Consider the following 19,548-nt stretch of genomic DNA (forward strand, 5'->3'; position numbering starts at 1 on the left):
ATATTTAAGAGTTTGATTGAAGCTTTGATTGAGATCATGTTTGATAGAGTTGCTCAAATTCTGCATTAGGTCTGGTAGGAATCAATTCAAATTCAGTTTAACCTCAGGAAAATTGGTATTTAATTTAATTCTCAATTCAATTCTGAACAATGCACAACCTTAACCTTAAATCTTAACAGCTAAAAGCAAGTTTCAGATGTGCTCACTGTTGCATCTTCTGAAACGTTGACATACTGCTGAACTGTAAAATCAGCAATTACAGCTATCGTTTAATCACTCGACAAATCTCAAACGCACTTGGGATTCGAGCATCCAGCTAACATCTGCACAAGTGGCTGGGTGTTGTTTTGTGAAAAGTTCCCAAAGCTTTACTTGAGGCACAGCGCTGTCACCTTGCACAGCCTAGAAATCTGTCATGAAGGGACAGGATGCTCTGCCACTCTTTCACTCCAGCTCCAGAGGAATCAGATTCACCAGTTAGCAGAGAGCAGTACAGCAGAAGTGATCAAAACACTGATATTTCTCACAGCCACAAGTGTCCATAACCTATGCTGTGACAGAGCTTATTGCTAAAGTGCAAGATAGTTTCATGTGTACAGTCAGATACTAGATGGGGACTACATGCATTTAAATTCCAAATGCAATTCTGCATCCGGTTCGCTATCTCAATTCAAATTCAAGAACCGAGAGGTCATTTAAAAGAAATTCTGTGGCATACAACCCAGCTAGCAACCACTTAGAAAACACTTGAACTTTCTATTCATCAAAAAGTCCTGATCATATGAATCAGGATATGATGCGGCACAACTGTTTTCAACATCGATAATAATCAGAAATGTTACCTGAGCAGCAAATCAGCATATTAGAATGATTTCTGAAGGATCATGTGACACTGAAGACTGGAGGAATGATGCATGATTGCATCACAGGAATCAATTCTATTTTATAATATATTCAAATTGAAAACAATGGAAATTACATTTCATAATACTTCTTTTTATTACTGTATTTTTGTTCAAATAAACAGCTTTGGTGAACATAAGAAACTTTGTTCATCCAAAAAATAATAATAATAATAATAATATTCTGACATGAATAAGTGTTCCATTAATAAGTGGAAATAATTTTACAATTGACTAAATTGTATATTACACAGTATAGTGCAGGTATTCTCTCTTGAATGGCTGATTTTTGCTCCTATTCATTCACATCATTGATTTGGTAAAATCCAGTGTGTATCACATCTAATTTTCCCAGCCTGATTCATGTCAAACCCTGGGTCAAACACACACACAACAGGTGTGAACTGCACACACAGGAGTAGGTTAAAAAGAGCACCATCTCTTCACTTTTCAGTCCATGCCAGCTTCTCATCACTCCTTTCTGCTTTACGCTCACACAAGCTTCCATAAGCCTCCTACTTGCATGAGGGAACGTGATGGATTTCATAGTCAAGGTGCTGGTTTAATCCAATTTTAATCCATCTCCCCGGGCCGGAGTTTGAGATGGCTTTTATTCCTTTTGTCAGGTTACTGCTGAGAATGCAGCCCATTCTCATTTTTCATTCATACTGAAGTGTACAAAAGAGACGTGTGCACACAAAAGCACATGAAAAGATACACAATAATTAGTTTAAGAAGGGATAAGGCTAGCTATCAAAACCATTTCACAACAAGCCACACACTCTATATATTTAAACTATAAAAAAACAAAACAAAAAAAAAACACTGTTTTTAATTATTTTGAAGTAATTCAAGAAGAATTTGATGCATTTTTATACATTTTTATATATATTTTTATTGTTTTAATACACAAATTTATGTAACCAAAATCAATAAATAAAATTTACACAAAGTTTAGTATTTTAATACATAAAAATCATAAATATTAATTAATTATTTATTTAATTTTGTCATATATATATATATATATATATATATATATATATATATATATATATATATATATTTAAATGTAGTTATGATATTCTATACTTGATATTCATATAAAATATAAATGTATACTGTTTAATATATTATTAATTATATTTTTATATATATGTGTGTGTGTGTGTGTGTGTGAGAGAGAGAGAGAGAGAGAGAGAGAGAGAGAGAAATTGATATATTTAAATACATATATATATATATATATATATATATATATATATATATATATATATATATATATATATATATATATATATATATATATATATATATTTAATATTTACATACAAAAATACGTTTAAATTACAAATTATGACTTTCCATATTAAATTTATTTAAATGATATAGCTTTTATATGCAATTTATTTATTTATAAATTATTAAATAAAATCATATTAAATAAAGAAAATATAAGAAATGTTCATAAAGTTTGATTTATATAATGATTGATGATTTAAACAAACAAATGAATAAATAAATTCCACGGTTTCTTGTGGACAAAAATGATGGAATAAGGCAGACGCCTTTTGAATTCATTGAAAACAGCTTAATCATGTTGGATCAGCAGAAATCACTGTGTAGGTATTCATGTATTCAGTGGCAATCTTCACTTGTAAAATCATTTCTATAACATTAAACTCTCTTCCACTAAAACCGTTAAAATATGGCACGCTAACATGAGATATGACAAGCTTCCAGACCTCCCAAGAGCCAAGACGCAGATATAAATGAAATGTGTTGAGCAGCTGTCAGAGACAGCACAATATGCTATTAGTTACTCTCATGAGAGAGGTAAAGCTTTCAGTACATGCTAGTCAAAGACCTGCTTACGATCGGCAGTTCAAGAGAAAGTAAACTTAATTTTGGTCTCTAATCAAGTCCAAACAGCCATCAGCTCAAACTTAAATGATAAGCACATGACAGATTTGCTTGAACCATATACTACATTTTCTTCTAGCTGTGCTCAACGAGTGTGTAAAGCGACCCAGAGTTGAAGAAGTCCTCCTCGCGAGACACAATCTGTCATGGCAAACGTTTCTTCACCAAACCCACAAGACTCACACGGCACGGCAGCACCTCCGCTGTGTGACGACGTAAAAAAAAGAGTCAAAAACAAAGTGTAATCTCTTTGCGCAAATCGCCAAAGTTACATAGCATTCAGAGGAAGACTGGATTTTAAGGAAATGGAAGAGCCGAATCTTGGAAATAGACGAATGGATATAGAGGAAAGTTTCCATGCAGCAAATCCTTTTGTAAATGGGAATCAGAGGCACAATGCAGGCTGAACTATTTAATCCATCGATAGCGATTCCAGCAGACAGCAGCGTAGCACTTTAACATGAGGGTCAGGCCTGTGACAACCAAACAAACTCTATTTACCATCGTGATCAACATGTTCAAACATTTTGTTTGGACCTACAACAGGATCTGTCTGTAGAGTCTATCTATCTATCTATCTATCTATCTATCTATCTATCTATCTATCTATGTTTGTATGTATGAAATTATGCTCTTAATAAGAAACTACATCTGTCAGTAGATAGCAGTAAATGTAAATTCATTGGGTCATTCATTCATTTGATTCGTTCAAACCAGTGGCATAGCCACGGGTGTGCCAGGGTGTGCCTGTGCCACCCACAGTGGCAGCTGACACTGCTAAAAATAGATGAATAATTATTTTTTATAGTCTAAATAAAAAATGTTTACTAAACTTGGGCCATTGTTGTTTACTTATATATATATATATATTAAATCAACCCTTTCACTCATAAGTTCAAATATTTTAACTGACCCCTTGTTTCCATGATTGTCACGTGACACACCGCAGCCACTAACAGATGTATCGCTAATCGTTTTATTTAGTTTTTAATTTTTTATTAAAATATATACACAAACTTGATTACCATGTCAACTATCTGATATTCCGATTCTTTGTTTAAAAACTTTTATAAATTATCTTGATCTACAACGAGATGAGCGCTGCAGTTCAGAGTCCTGTCAGCCGGATTTAACGTACAACACTTGAATTCCCCAGTTTCTCCCAAAATACATGAAAGTAAGTGGCTGTTGAACTGGACGAAGAATAGAGTAAACTTTATTGTTCTGCTATGTGTGTCTGATATATGAATAAAGCACGTCGGCAAATTACATTTGATTAGATAGTTTTTGCTGCTTCCATAGACATCAGTGTGTTTTTTACAAACTACCAATGTATATACCCCTTAAAAGTTTGTAAACATTCCAACGTCTCCGGGTGGGCGGGGCTTAGCTGGAGGCAAATAGAGGCGCGGACACAATGTTGACAAGCGTAAGCTAGCACGTTTTAGGAGGGATTTATTAAATATGGAGGCAGAAGAAGGTTCGTAACTGTCCGAATATGTACAGTCCCTGACTCTGCGGGACCGTGACAGGTTTTTTTTTTTTTAATAACTCTCGCGGATGGAAGCAAGCTACCTGACCCGTATGCCATACGGCCATATGAATTAATTTTGGGTGGAAAGGCTTATTTTCTAATGTAACCCATCGCTGGTCTAACTATGATTAGCAATGTGTATTATTTTAAGAGATCATTCAAAGGATGGCACACACATCTATCGCTGTATGTTTGTTTATCATTTAAACTACTGTAGCTAGTGCGCTGAAGGTTGGCGACTTTTCACCTATAAAACAGAAACTTGCTGATTTACTAAATAAAACCAACGCACCAGTTCATGTGCATAGATTATTTTACCTGATATGAAGTGTGCACTGCAAACAGGAGCATTATTTATGATCATCTCCGTCCAGTCTGTACGCCGACAACCACAATTGTCTTCTTGATTTCTGTGAAGGAATGTCTGCCAGGATCCGGTAAAACTTTAGTTTTGAAACAAAAGTGCTGTTCCTTCTATTCTGGCAGCCAAAAACCCAACAAGAAGACATTTTAAAGTCAAAGCCTAAAACTTTTAGCGCACCTGCAATGAGTTCTGCCTTATGTTTTGCCTGTGACGTAGGCGATTAAGGGGTCTATTGTTTTACTAGTGATTATGTATATTTAAATGTATGAAACCTAAAATAAACATTATGTGGTTGAAAACGGTTCGCAAATGGTTCGCGATCCCGCTCCAACTCCCAAACTGGAGTCAGAGATCTTTGCTGCATATAAAACTTAGCTACTGTCTATGATATAAACAGATAATTTTTGATTGCACATTGTTAGCCAGCAATATGTTGCAGAGCTCCTTTCTGATTTTTTTTTTTTTTAGCAAAAAACCTCGGCTTGATGGACACCTCGGCTTGATGAGGATGTTTCTCCCTCCCCGGGCCCAACATAAACAGACAGTGTTGCCAGATTGGAAATGTCCAAGCCAGAAGTTCTAAATTATTGTATTTGGAAGAAAATTATTACATTTAACAATTAACTACATTTTGAAGCGACCTGCAAATGACCACTAGGAGTATGGTTGGACGGAAGCAGTGCGACAAAAATACTGTCCCATAATTTTGCACAGTAATCTGACAATAAATGTGGCACACCCAGATTTTCATATGCACACCCAGAGTCTCTTTTCTGGCTACACTACTGGTTCAAACTGCTGATTCATTCAAGTAAATGGCTTTCTTTATGAATGAGCCATTGAATCATAGGGCTTATCTAAAATATACCACACTGTTAACATCTAATTACTGAAATAGTGTGATATTGCTTTCACTGCTTGTGTGATATCGCTTATCATATAAAATAAATAGGAGATAAAAACTCATAAATAAATAAATAAATGGAGATGTGCATTTCTCATTTGCCAAGACATTAAAATCTATTATCATTAAAATATGATCTAGGCATATTCATACTGTAGATTTTTTGGTGAAAATACTAGTGGCCAAAGACTTTTGCACAGTACTGTAGTTGAGATTTTTCTTTCTGAAACTATGCATATGGATTTACTAGGGTCTTTATCAAAGCAGAAATAAAACTTCAAAAGACTCTCCCTTTAATCTCATCGCCACCTAGCTTATGAGACATACCAAACAACTGAGATATTAAAGAGCTTGCATTTGTTATTTTACTTTCCTATTTATGTATTTGGAGTCAGCAGATCTGAAGCAGAATGTAAACAAAAAATAAAAATCCAGCTATTAGAAAAGCAAACAGGAGTTTATTCATCTAACAGAGCAAATGAGATGCATTTATCTGGGCTCATTTCAGCGGGGACCGCCGCAGTCACATCAGACAGGTACAATAACTAATGCCGAGCTGTTAAAGTATGCCACTAATTTTAGCTGTCAAGTAATAATTGGGGAGGAGGTGTTCACTGTGCTGGTGCGAATATGCACGCTAACATAATCTATTTGCAGAAATTATTTTTACAGTTGAGAGAAGAAAAAAGATCACTGTTCTGGGCCTTCGCTGTTTATGTGAGTGGATGCGAACGAAAAAAGGTGGCAAAGTTCAAGTAAATAGCTTGCACCGTTCGCTGAGAATACATTTAACAAGCAGTTATTAGAGGGCAAATGCAAACGGGGATGCTCGTTATCTGGCAGTTTTACTGTTACTGCTTGTTGATGTGCATTGAATGCGCACTTCAGTGAATTATGTATGTCCCATTTTCTAGCTTTCAGGTCGTAGTAAATGTGCTCTCTATACGGGAGGAAATCCACTTCATTTGTGCACCTTTATGACTGTACAGTCATTCAGAAACTCTCTCTCTCTCTTTCTGTCTTGCACTTTCTCTTTAACACCTACACCTAGACTTAACACCTACTAAGTACCAACTTAGAGTAAAAATAGTTCATTACAGAAAGTTTGTCTTTATTCATATAAATATCTTTATACAAGCTGAATTTTCAGCATCATTACTCCAGTCTTCAGTGTCACATGATCCTTCAGAAATCAGTGCTGCTCAATATTTTTGTGGAAACCGGGATCCATTTGTTCAGGACTATTTGATGAATAGAAACTACATGCACAATTATATAGAGCATATATAACCAGCAGTGAAATCTAAGCAGTGAAAAGGAGGGGTCTGAGCCATATCTAGAGACCAGGGGTGTGTTTCCCAAAAGCGAATATGATTCCAAGTTCCATCATCACCAGTGGAACATTAAGAACACTTAGCAACCTAAGTAACCACTTAACCCCAAAACAATCTCTAGATAACAATTCACGACACACGACAAGCACTAAAGACTGATGATTATAACCTTTTCATGTCCTGTTTAAAGAAAGGAATTTACTTGCGTTCCTCCAGCGTTAAACATGTGAGCCGATAATGGAGGGATTGTTACATCAGCGGCTGCGATGCGTCGCGTGGTTTGCTAATTGTCACCTCACAAAGGGACATCACACTGCCGTCAGCCTCTGACAGCCACCCACACTAATTGTGACAGTTCAACGCTTAGATCACTTTGTGCGCCGCTAATTCAATACCCCATGCATCATTTTCTCCAGTGGAAAATGCAAATGCAGCCAACTTTGTACATCGCCTTGCTTTTTTCTTCTCCTGCTCTGTTCTGACTCACCTGCACACACACACACACACACACACAAACACACACACTTTCCCTAATCCCAAACTCCTCTATCCCACTTGTCCCTTTGACACATTATTCAACTACTCTCAGCCGTACCATAAAAGAGAGAGAGAGACAGAAGTGTGTGTGTTTGTGTTTGTTTGTGAGAACAAAGCATATGGCAGCAATCTTTTTTTTTTTTTACATTTGTCCTGTAAGAGATGAGTCAGTGAACATATTTCACTTTAAAATGTAAAAATAATTTTCAAGTTCAAACAAGTTCAATAAAAATCAAAACAACAGGTGTAAATGTTTTAAGCCAACATGATATGTTTTTGCAACCCATTTTATTTCTTTAAAGAGACAAATTACTGAAATATTAATACAACATTTTTGTGGATACAGTGATTTTTATTTTATTTTTATTTTATAATAAATGCATCATTGCAAATAAAAATCTTTTGTAACATTATAATAACATAATGCTTATGTAATGATTAACTTTTGTGACACTTTCTAACAATTTAATGCATGCTTGAATGAATGAAATTACATTAAATTAAACAACAACAAAAAATTCAATATTATATAATCCATCATTAAATAAAACTATAAATTAAAAAAATAAAAATAAAGTACTGTCCCAAAATTTATTTTCTGACCCCACATAAAAAAAAAAATTAATAAATATTCATATAATTCTTTATTCAAGACAACCCTTTTTAATAACTTTCAAACATATTAAAATATAAACCGGTTCTTTTAAAATGTAATAATAATTCACAATTTTACTGTTTTTGTTGTTTTTAAATGCATACTTGATGAGCAGAAGAGAGGCCTTTCAAAACATTTCAGTAAAAAAAATAAAAATAAGTGAATCAAATTATTACATTCTGATGAATGATTACAAGAACCTTTGGAATTATTAGTTATTATTCTTCTTTGGAATAATATGCACCAGCTGTGACCAGTAATGTGAACTGAGAGAGTAAACATGTCATTTTTTTAATTTCATGCTGACTTTAAAGCTGCTTTATGTAATTTCTGGGCCACTGGCTCTAACACTGCCAATAAGACAGCTTTGATAACATAGCCTACTCATCATAAAACTAGAAACAGTGCGATCGTGCAACAAAATGTAGGGTTAGTGCCAGCAAGAAACTGGTGAGGGTAAACGAGTGAAAATGACTAGACAATGCCTATCCAAAGCCAGCTGGCTTAAGCTGGAGGAGCAAGTTCATTCACTATTGTCATTCAGTGGATCTGCAAGAACAATCACTGATTCCTAATATGATCTGCAAACATTTCATCTGCCAAACTCAGTTCAAACAGACGAATAAACAAAATAAAACATATTTTGAAGGCGCCATAAAGCTACAATGTTTACACTCTTCAGAATGTCAGTGTATAAATGACAGTTAGTACAGCTGCATCTATGCACTTCAATTAGAAAACACCTTCAAATTACACAACTCACAAATAGTAATGAAAGAGCAGACACTTCTTACCCCGTGTGAAGGATATGTGAGCCAGCCCCAGTCTCCCGATATTTTGGTCGTGTCCAGGAGATTCACTGCAAATTGAACATAAAAGCATGTTACAGCAGCTTTCAAAATAACTTTTCTTCATAATTACTGCAAGGACACGAGCTGATGCACGTCTGAGCATATTTTGAGAGACTGCATCAGTATCTTCTCTTTATATGGATACATTTCTATTTCAAACAAACTGCTTTTACTTACCTTTGACCTTGTCACATGACCTTTAAGCAGACTGTCTAATGACAATAATATAACGTGTCTGGGACAGGACAAAAAGGGTCACTGGTATCATCCTCTCAAGGCTGAAGAGTCATTACAAATATCTTCCTAAATGTTTGTCTGAACCCCCAACAGCTGGATCAATATGACAGTTTAACCCAAAGGTAAACACAAGGTCTACTGAATAAGAAACACAGAAGATAGACTGTTTTCTTTTATTTATTTATTTATTTTTATTTTTTATCATTAAAATAATAATAATAATAATAATCAATTGTTCTGACATTCGATGTGGTTAATTACCATTACTGTAATTGTTCATTGTACTATTTTTAATACTTTTTTTGAAAATTGGAAATACTGTTCCTGCCATTTTCTTTGCCTTCTGGCCCTTCAGCTGTGATAAAAATAACTGTAACAAATGACTTTTAGATGAACACTATAAATGTGTTTTCTTAATAAAGTACGTCATGTTCTCTCTCTCTCTCTCTCTCTCTCTCTCTCTCTCTCTCTCTCTCTCTCTCTCTCTATATATATATATGAATTTAAGAAAACCACTATTGTTATTATCATTATTATTATTATTATTATTATTATTATTATTATTATTAACTATAACTATATGATTTTATAGAAAACAGCTGCTGTATATTTATTATAATACAATTTTATAATTATAATTATTCATTGTGTGTTTGTATATATATATATATATATATATGTATTTTCTATTCGATTTCTGCTTTAAAAAACTGTACAAAAGGGCTAACATCAGACAAATATAATGATTTGTTGTAGTGTAGTTTACATTAGGTCCCAAATGTAGCATGATGAAGTATGTAGAGCAGTATCATTGGCATATGCAGTGGGCTATCCCAAGGCTTTATTGATGAGCAGACACCTATAGCCTGTTTTCGGTACAAATCAAGGTCACCACAGAACAAGCAAAAATTCCTTTTTTTTTTCTTTGTGACTGCAGCCGAGGGCCAAACCATGCTAGATTTCTTTCACAGCTAAACAGTGTAAACTGTATCTTCCTGCTCCCATCCGTCTGGGGAACATGAGAGGTGATGTGCATCTGGCCCTGAGCTGCCGGCGGGACACTTGACGCGGGAAACTGTGACTGATGTGCCCATCTGTGTGTGAGACGCTCACCCGTCCCAATTTACCCTCCATAAGCTCAGAGAGCATGAATGCTGCTTTACATTCAGTGTGCACCCAACTAGTTGGAAATGGGTAAACAAAGAGTCACCTCCAATTTGGAAAAATGCCAGCTGCCACATGGACGTGTGTCGGTTGTGCACTAACAGATAACACAAACCAGCTTCAGCGTCCCATAGGTGCCACAAAACAACAAATGAAGCTTGCCGATACCTTCACGTTCCCCTCATTACGCTGCTCATCCAAAGTGGTGCAGTATTTTTAACAATGCCGTGGAGGTCACATACAGGTTCAGCCCTAACTGACACCTTGTTTTTTTATGTTTAATGTTAAACCTTCACAGTACAGAACACCTGCTTGAGTACAGGACTACTGTATGATATCAAATCCATCCTGACAGCTGTCACGAGACATTTCCACAGATCAGTGATCTGTTTGACTACCGCAGTGTCTGTCATCTTGCCATGCTGGATGTGCATACTGTAACAGATTGATTTTTATTTGAGTGCAAATGTTTTGATAGTTTCTGAAATTTAGACCACAGCTCAATGCGCAGAAAATTCAACAACATACTTCTACTGGCAAATATCATACAGAAGGTCTTTATTCATTACTTGGCCACAGGAGTAGTAAAATAAAATAAAACACTGGTAACCAAATGGTTTTGATTCCCATTGATGTCCATGGAAAAGAATATTATGGGAGTTAATGTAACCTGAAATGGTTTGTTTACCAATATTCTAATAAAGGTTTAAACAGGAAATCAATGGAATGACATGAGGGGGAGTAAATGATGGGTGCACTCATTTTTGGGTGGCCTATCCATTTAATTAAACAAAAATCCATAGTTTTCTGTTCTCAAAAAATGAACTGAATGCATTAACATCAACTGGCCATACTTACAGAAAAACCACCCGAACATCAGACCCCAGGTGAGCTCCTCTTGTATTTTACAGGTAAATTCAGTAGATTACTCTAGAGGAACTCTCTGATTCTGTTCTTTAACAGATTGTCTGTGCCTTTTTTTTTCAGTTTCTTTTAAATGTCATCACTTTGGTAATTTTCTACTTGAGAACTTTATTTTAACTCTCTCTGATCTCTCCATCCCTCGCTCACATGCTGTAATCAGCAGTATTAGTGCACTTGGCGATTGGACTTCTAATTTGGAAAGACTGTTTCTGATGAGGGCACTGGGTCAGAAAGTAGGAACAGATGGCCTCTCTCACTCTCTCCTTCTTGGTTTTCTTCCCTCTCGCTCTTTGGCTGCTTATTACAAAGCAGTACTAACTAAAAGTAGCACTGTTACTACCTTAACATTTATCCGCAGTGTGACAGTAGCACAGCTGCTTCCAAAATAGCATTGCCAAGTACACACTTCAGGACATAAGCACTAGCATCTGCATGTCAACATGTTTCACACACTGGAAGTGCACTGCCAATGACACTGTGCAAGTTAACTATTGTACATTCTGGGGCTTTTTGTCACAGACTTAAAACTAAGGACGACAAGCTTCTCTGTGTGTGTGTGTGTGTGTGTGTGTGTGCGTGTGTGTGTGTGTGTGTGTGTGTGTGTGTGTGTGTGTGTTTGTGTAGCAATGCAGCGTGACAAAACCTAACATTATTTTGTCAAAATGCATTATGCACAGAGCTTTACAGCTGAGCAATCCAACACAATAATCAAACACACTCTCGTCAGAGATAGAAAATCTGGTTCATTTTGACAATTTGGTTTAAATATTCCAAATATACATACTGTATAAATATACAGAGTCTCCATTAAAGTGTTGAAATACACTAGGCAAAGTGGGATTTATAAAGTAGGACAAGATCAGCATAAATCCTTGTTATGTTGTGATGACGTTGCATCAAGGGACAATAATATAAAAATCATATTTTATTAAAAATAAATAATCTTATATATATATATATATATATATATATATATATATATATATATATATATATACATACATACATACATACACACACAAACACACAGTGCTGGGTAATAACTGATTGATTACATATTCAGATTCCAAAAAGGAACTACATTATAGATTATTTTGTATCTTAAAATGCTACTTTTAATTAATTTAGACTTATTATTTAACAAATAATTGCTGTTGTATTGAACATTCTATTGCTCAAACAATCACGAATATATAAGGTAGGAAAACTCCAACACCCATAATGCACTTTGTCGTCCTAGGCCACTCCCAGTCTGTGCCTATTGGATAGGCTTGACAAGTGTCAAATCCATTTAGTGGGAGTGAGGTTTTATTTGGACAGGCTGCTGTGAAGACCTTTAAGTTTCTGAGTATAATGATATGACAACTGTTTTGGTCAAGTGAAATGGTAAAATGAAGTGACTATCGAAGCAGCTCTGGGGATGAAGTATCACAGGTATCAAGTGTGTAGCAGAAGAAACCACGCCATTCATTCTCATAGAGACACGCAGAACATGCAGACGTCATATCTAAATAGTCTTTGTGATTTATTATACACGGACCTAATTGTGTTACGTGTCATCCGACGGACTTTTACTGACAAATAATCATGAAAGCGAAACAAGAAAGTGAAATGTACTTGTATTTGTGTTTTTGTAGTGCCATCAGCCAATAAGTACACCCATGTAATTGTTCACATACTGACAGATGTATCACCGCATACAAGGGTAAAGTGATTTATATAGGTATTTTAGAGCACCTTGATAGCTTCACCAATACTAATATCAACATCCTGCTGTTTACTACAGCCAATTTCAGAAGCCCATGTCACAATTACACACAGAGATGCCTGTCAGCGGTGACGAATGCCTTTCCTCAACCAAAGCATCTCTCCGGGGAATTAGGTGTACACTTTTTAAAACAATTTTTAATCTTTTGCCCCTTCAGAAAATATCATTTTAAGGAGTCTATCCATCAAAAACAGAAAAGTCAGAGACCTGTTGTGAATTAAGTTTACAGTTGTGCTCATTCACAAATGGAGACGTCCCGCAGGCTGTGGTTAACTTTTCCATCTTTTTCTTTTACACTCCAAAAACTGTTCTCAATTTTTCAGTTCATCTGGCTTTTCAGGCAGAGGTGTCTATTAGACCTGAGGACTGATGGGGGCTAGCTGTGGGCTGAACACTCGGGGTCACTGACAGAGAAATGATGGTGAAGAAGATGCACATCATAGTCTCTGAACAATTAAGCACAATCCATTTTGGGCTAAAAATGTAAATCTTTTACTAACCAGACAATAATGTGTTTTCAAAATAATGTTTATAATAATCACTCAGCCAGTGATTGGAAATGAATGACACCTGCGACACTCACCGGTCTCGAGTACAACGGAGGAGATTGGTAGGATACAAAAGAGGAGCGACGACAGTGAAGGATGAGAGAGGACCAGGACCAGTCGTCCGCAAGGGGCTGTCGCGCTGTTTTGTGTTTATTTGATTATTAGAGTCTTTGTTTAATTGTCCGTCTGACAAATATTGTTTTTCTATTATAATTACATTGACTTCAGATTTCACACAGCGACTGTGTGCCGGTGCTTTTGTTTCTCAGGCAGAAAACTGGCCACCTCGTTCTGTTTGAAATGACACATCCTTTCAACACTTCACAAGGAAAACAACAAAGGTAGGACATCTAAACACCCTCGCGCTCGACGGAGAGAAAGCTGCTGCGGGGAGTCGTTTAAAACAAGATTCTGTTTCAGCTTATCGTCTGAAGTGAAGAAATCCTTGAGGACTCATTTCATGATCTATCCTCAAGGCCCCGGAGAGTCCCTCCGCTGAAAACACATCACGCTTGTAGAAAACGGTCATTAGATTGCCACTTTCTGCCAGCGTCAAACATCCGTCTGCTTTTAGCTGCAAGACTACTTCAGTGAGCTGTAATAAATTGTTGATGGTGTTCAGAAACAGAGATACATTTCCCTATATACGACACGGGTCTGTCTGTTCTCCTCACTCTTCAATTATTTCGGGAGACTATCTGTCGGACAGATTGGTTTATGCCAGTGCTCTGTGTTCTCCTCAGCTCGAGGTGAGCTGAGACCTGAAGATACAGGAACACAAGCCTCTGTCGGTCTCTGGAGGATGCGGTGGCACAAACGGCCGCGCGGCGTCAAAGCCGTACGGTCCCTGGGGACTGTTCGCTCACTTGTTTGCTGGTGGGATGGAAAGACCTGCAAAGCTATTTGTGGAACATAGCTCAGTTAGTATCAGTTGAGTTAGTTAATAGCAGTTATGAACCAGGAAATTAATATTCACTAGTGTTCAAAGGGGTTTAAATGCTTCAGACCATTGACAGACTCGTGTTCAATTTCAGAAAAAAAATCTGATCAGTTCTATTTTTTTACATTTACTTTTCACAACCTAATAAATCCCAATGGATAAAACAAAATCCTAGCCTACAATGTCCCAAAAAAATAAATAACAATAATATTTTTTATACATTTCTTTATTGCTGCCAGTAAAATTTGACTATACTCAATACCTAATTTGATTCCTCAGAAAAAAACCATATACATGCATATACATAAGCATATGCATATACATATACCATAATAAACACACTACTTTATTTAGAAAGTTAAATATTAATTAAATAAAATTATCAATGTTAACAGAAACATATTGAAGGATCTCATAACATATTTAACGATAATAATAATAAATTAAATAGCATGTTACTTTTACATAAAAATAAAATAAAGTAAAATAAATCAAAATAAATCTACACGATAAAAAATAATAGAAGACAGGAACAAGTAAATACTGTTGAAGTTTTTTCTGACCAAAATAAAATAGAAAACTAAAATAAAATCAGCATTAGAAAATACCATCTTGACTTTAAAGATGAATTTAAGAGAGTTTTTTATGTACTGTATATATTACATGTAATAATATAGCTGAGAAGTGAACTACTGGGAGTATTTACGAATCATAAAAAAGGTATTTGTGCATTTCCCAGAACATTCTTCTGGGAAATGGTTATAATTAATGAGCTGATAAAAATAATACTTGCATAAAATAAAACTTTAGTTAATGCACACTTTAAACCAAAATCTAAATAATTTTATTAGGCCACTGGCTCCTGAATGTCCTTAAAAAGATTCAAGCATCCCGCTCTTTTCAGGCTGACTCTGTCCCGCAAAGCTTTTTGGTAATTAATGTGTCTGTCTGTCTACACCTGAAGGTCAGAGAAAGATCAACTTTATGCTACTGTACTTATGTGTGGGCCTGCTGCATCTCTGCAGGGGTCCCAAGTATCTATTGCTTAAAAAAAAAAAATATTTCATTTTTTTGAGTCTCCAGCGCTTGACAAAATAAGCTTGATTTGTGTTCGCATTCAGCACGTGTCAGACAAAATCATTTGACTAAATCAGTAAATCCTTCACAGCAATGCACGATTTCTCATATAGCATTATGTCAGGTTAAGTCCCAACACGAGTCTTTCTCAGATGAACAACGATAAGTCTTTTTTGACAGTCATAGATAGACATATTTTAATCCATATAAAAGCCTTTAGTGTTGAGCTGCCATTCATCAGAAGCACTGAGGTGAATCTATACACACTGATAGCATTTAATGGAAATAAGTTCAGTACAATAGAGCAGATACTAAATGATCGTTCGCTGATAGAACCGCACGTCTGCTTGTGACAATTTCAGCCGTACCCCGTGAAATGACAGGACACGCTCGACTGAAAATGGCCAATGCATTTCAAGACCTCTGATGTGACACTGGGCTGTTTCATTACGCTTCTCAATAAAACGTCTAAAAATAAACGACACAAAAACCCGACGCTTGGAAAAAAGAGAATATTTCTTTCATCACCAAACTATAACTTGATTTTCCACAAATCTGTGGCCTGGGAAAAGTGTGTTGTTTAAGCAAACAGATGATTATATCGCTCAGACCTCTATTAAACCTTTAGAGCGCAAGCTTCACATAATTTCTCCAATAATGGGCCGTAGCCTAAAAAACTTGTTGTACGCTGATGATGCAACGGGGGGAAAGAGATATTAAATAAATCTTTTTCCTCCGAATGAGTTCTGTTTGCTGCTCTTCTCTCCTTCAAATAATCTATATTAATTTTTCTTTCTTTGGTAGCATCTGTGCTTGCTTTAAATGATGAATTTATTTGTCAGTTTTTAATGTGATGAATGTGCAAGCGAGAAGCATGGATATTACGGCGAGCGTGTTGGTTGTGGAGATCTCACCGTAGACTTCCACCACGTTCACCCCATCACTGAATTAGGTTAAACCTTTGATTTATGTGCAGATTATGAGGTTAAAATACATTTCCACTGTGAAAAGAGAGAGGGAGATCCATCAGCGAGGATCAGAGAGTGTTTCAGGAACGCTGCATCACACTGTTTGACGTTTGAGGTGGAACACAAAAGAATCTTCTAGACTCTAAATATTCCCCAATTTAATCTCAGACAGCAGTAAGCACCTGAAGAGCCCCCCAAATAAAGACTAAATAGGACTTGATGTCACAATAAATCCATATTTAAACTCCAACCTTGTTTTATGCATCATGAAATCTTTTATAAACACCTCAATGAAAAAAAAAAAAATGAAATGAAAATGAAAAATGTCACAGAAGTGAAATATATGTATTCATGTTGATTTCGTACAGTTATAAAATAATTTTTGAATTAAGGACTCCAAAAGAGTCAAAATAAAATTGTAAAAGTAAAAAGTAGCAGAATATTCTCTTTGTACACATACAAATCATTTGATGATTTCTTGAAGCCAAACTATTTTGTCATGTAAAAAAAGAAAAAGAAAAAGATAATTAACTGAAAAAATTCTATCAAAAAGTGTGACAATGAGATTCTGCAGAATTCTGGCAAAAAGCTAAACTTTAAAAGGTGTCTGTTCAGATAAAGCTTAATCTCGGTCTGGCACAATTAATGGCAACTGCCCGTTTAATAAATGTTTGGGACTAAGTTCAATTATTTCAAACCAGATTAGTTCCTTCATCTCTAGTCTGAGGAAGCGTTTCTGCAGGCTGAAGGATCAGTGTTTGAGGGCTCCTGCGGCACAAGCACACAGTGGAGTTTGGGCTTTCTGCGCCGCTCTCCATCACGGTGGGACGCTGAGCTGCATCTGGTCAGCGTGACAGAAACAGGCCTCTGGCTGGAGCAGTAGATCGTCACACCACAAGCACTGCCATAAAGCTCAACACATGCATTCGTTTATGTCTGCTGTGGGCAACTCATTTTCCACAATGCTGAAACGCCATCTATCTCCTTTCGTTCTCACGCTCTCCCACCCTCTCCTATCTCCTTCCCTTCCTCCTGAAAAACAACATCAAGTGGCTTTTTCCTCCCTGTCAGGCATCAGGTCTGTTCGTCTCATTCAGGCTGGTACTACAGCTGGCAGAGAGCAAATTGCATGGACAGACACATCATGTAAATAAAAGGTCGGGAACAGAAATGCAGCATACTTTCAGCAAGACCAAATAATGCATACTATATCTGTGAATCAAGCCTCCAAACTGGAGTCTTGTCCTTGTTTAGCCGTCTGAAGCCCTAAACTCAACCAAATTGCCCTTGAACACAAGTTCACTAGTGCAAACACACTACAGCTGCAAACCCAGACAACCGTGTTGTCTGATAAAGATTGGGTATTGTCTGATGGTGAACAGACAACATTGTGTCTTAGACAAACATTTCAGCAAGGAAATATATAATTGTCTAGGCGCTTAACTAACTAACTGGATTTATTGCTCAGCTTCAACCAAATAATAGGATTACAAATCATGAAGACAGAATATACATTACCAGTCAAACGTTTGCACCCATTTAAATAAACTACCATGTCACTTTACTTTACTAAAAAAAAAAAAAAAAAAAAAAATACACACATACATACAAAATTAGTAAGATTTATTTACTAAGCAAATAGTGGAAATCTAAAAAAAAATTCCTTTAAACTATGTTTTTTGTTGTTGTATATAATTTTCCTTTACTCAATACAATGATATATATATATGTGTGTGTGTGTGTGTTTTCTTTTTTAAAAAATATATTCAAGGATGTTTATTGTACACTTCTATTCAAAATATTGGGGCTGGTGAATTATTATTATTTTAATTTTTTCTTAAATACACTTACTAAAGCTGCATTTATATGATCAAAAATACAGTAAACGGTAATATTTTGAAATATTATTTCAATTTAAAATAATTGTTTCCTATTATAATATATTGTAAAATGTAATTTATTCCTGTGCTACAAAGCTGTATTTTCAGCATCATTCCTCCAGTCTTCAGTGTCACATGATCTTTCAGAAATCATTCTAATAAGTAGATTTAATGCTCAAGAAACCATGATACTTTCCCAGTATTTTTGGATGAACAGAAAGTACAAAAGAACAGCATGTATTTGAATTACAGACTGAATAGAAGTATTAATTCACTGTGTTAAAATGACTGTCCCCAAACTTTGCAGTGGTAGTGAAGCCTATATATTTTAGCAAGCAATAGCAACAAAAACCAAGGCTGTGTAAGATGATTATATGCTGTGTAAATCCCTGTGTGAACTCAGTGTCCCTCTCGTTCTCCTCTGGGAACTGAACCTACAACCTTTTGTGTTATCAGTCAGATGCTAAACCACTGCCTCCCTTTAAAAAAGCCCAGTGTCTCTCAGCCACTGCCGAATTCCCACTTATCAAAGTCACAAACGGACCACAATCAATCAGATTCCCCAGACACCGAGAGCCACATGCAGGTTTCGGCTCTGCTTTTTATTCCACAAAGAGGACGGACATGTCAGAAATCAACTCAGATACTGCATTCCTGTCATTTTATCAACACAAGACGCTCAGTAAAAAAAAATAATCATAATAATAATAATAATAATTGCTCTAAACAGATCAGTGTAAATGCATCCTGTAAAAGGAAGGCGATACGAAGCCTCAAAACAGCAGCAGGACACATGGGGGAAATTGTGCATAACCCACCTGAAATCGTGCATGAACCCTGTGATGCTGAGACTCCAGTTACAGAGCATGACCGCCATCTCTTTCCTCAGCATCCCACATGGATAGAAAGACAAGAAACGGATTTGACAGTCTTATTCGGGAATTATTGTTTCCTTGGTGGGAATATAAGGATTTGCTTTGGGATTTGTTTTTTTTTCACACTTCAACAGACACTTTTCTTCCCTTTTTTAGAGGCATC

The 19,548-nt window shown here is 36.0% G+C and overlaps 1 protein-coding gene across 4 annotated transcripts in view; it reads right to left on the reverse strand.

Annotated features, from left to right (window-relative positions):
* The window catches only part of LOC128022088 (ephrin type-A receptor 8), a 78,012-nt gene that overhangs the window by 37,570 nt on the left and 20,894 nt on the right, over nucleotides 1-19,548 (reverse strand). For all 4 annotated transcript variants that reach the window (XM_052609325.1, XM_052609323.1, XM_052609324.1 and 1 more), the window contains one exon: nucleotides 8,948-9,012. Coding sequence is in view for 3 of the 4 variants with exons in the window: in XM_052609323.1 (XP_052465283.1) it covers nucleotides 8,948-9,012 (65 nt within the window). In the remaining variant the exon portion in view is untranslated. The remainder of the gene's footprint in view (nucleotides 1-8,947; nucleotides 9,013-19,548) is intronic.

Source organism: Carassius gibelio, chromosome A11 (genome assembly GCF_023724105.1).
Source record: "Carassius gibelio isolate Cgi1373 ecotype wild population from Czech Republic chromosome A11, carGib1.2-hapl.c, whole genome shotgun sequence".
Taxonomy (NCBI): Eukaryota; Metazoa; Chordata; class Actinopteri; order Cypriniformes; family Cyprinidae; genus Carassius; species Carassius gibelio.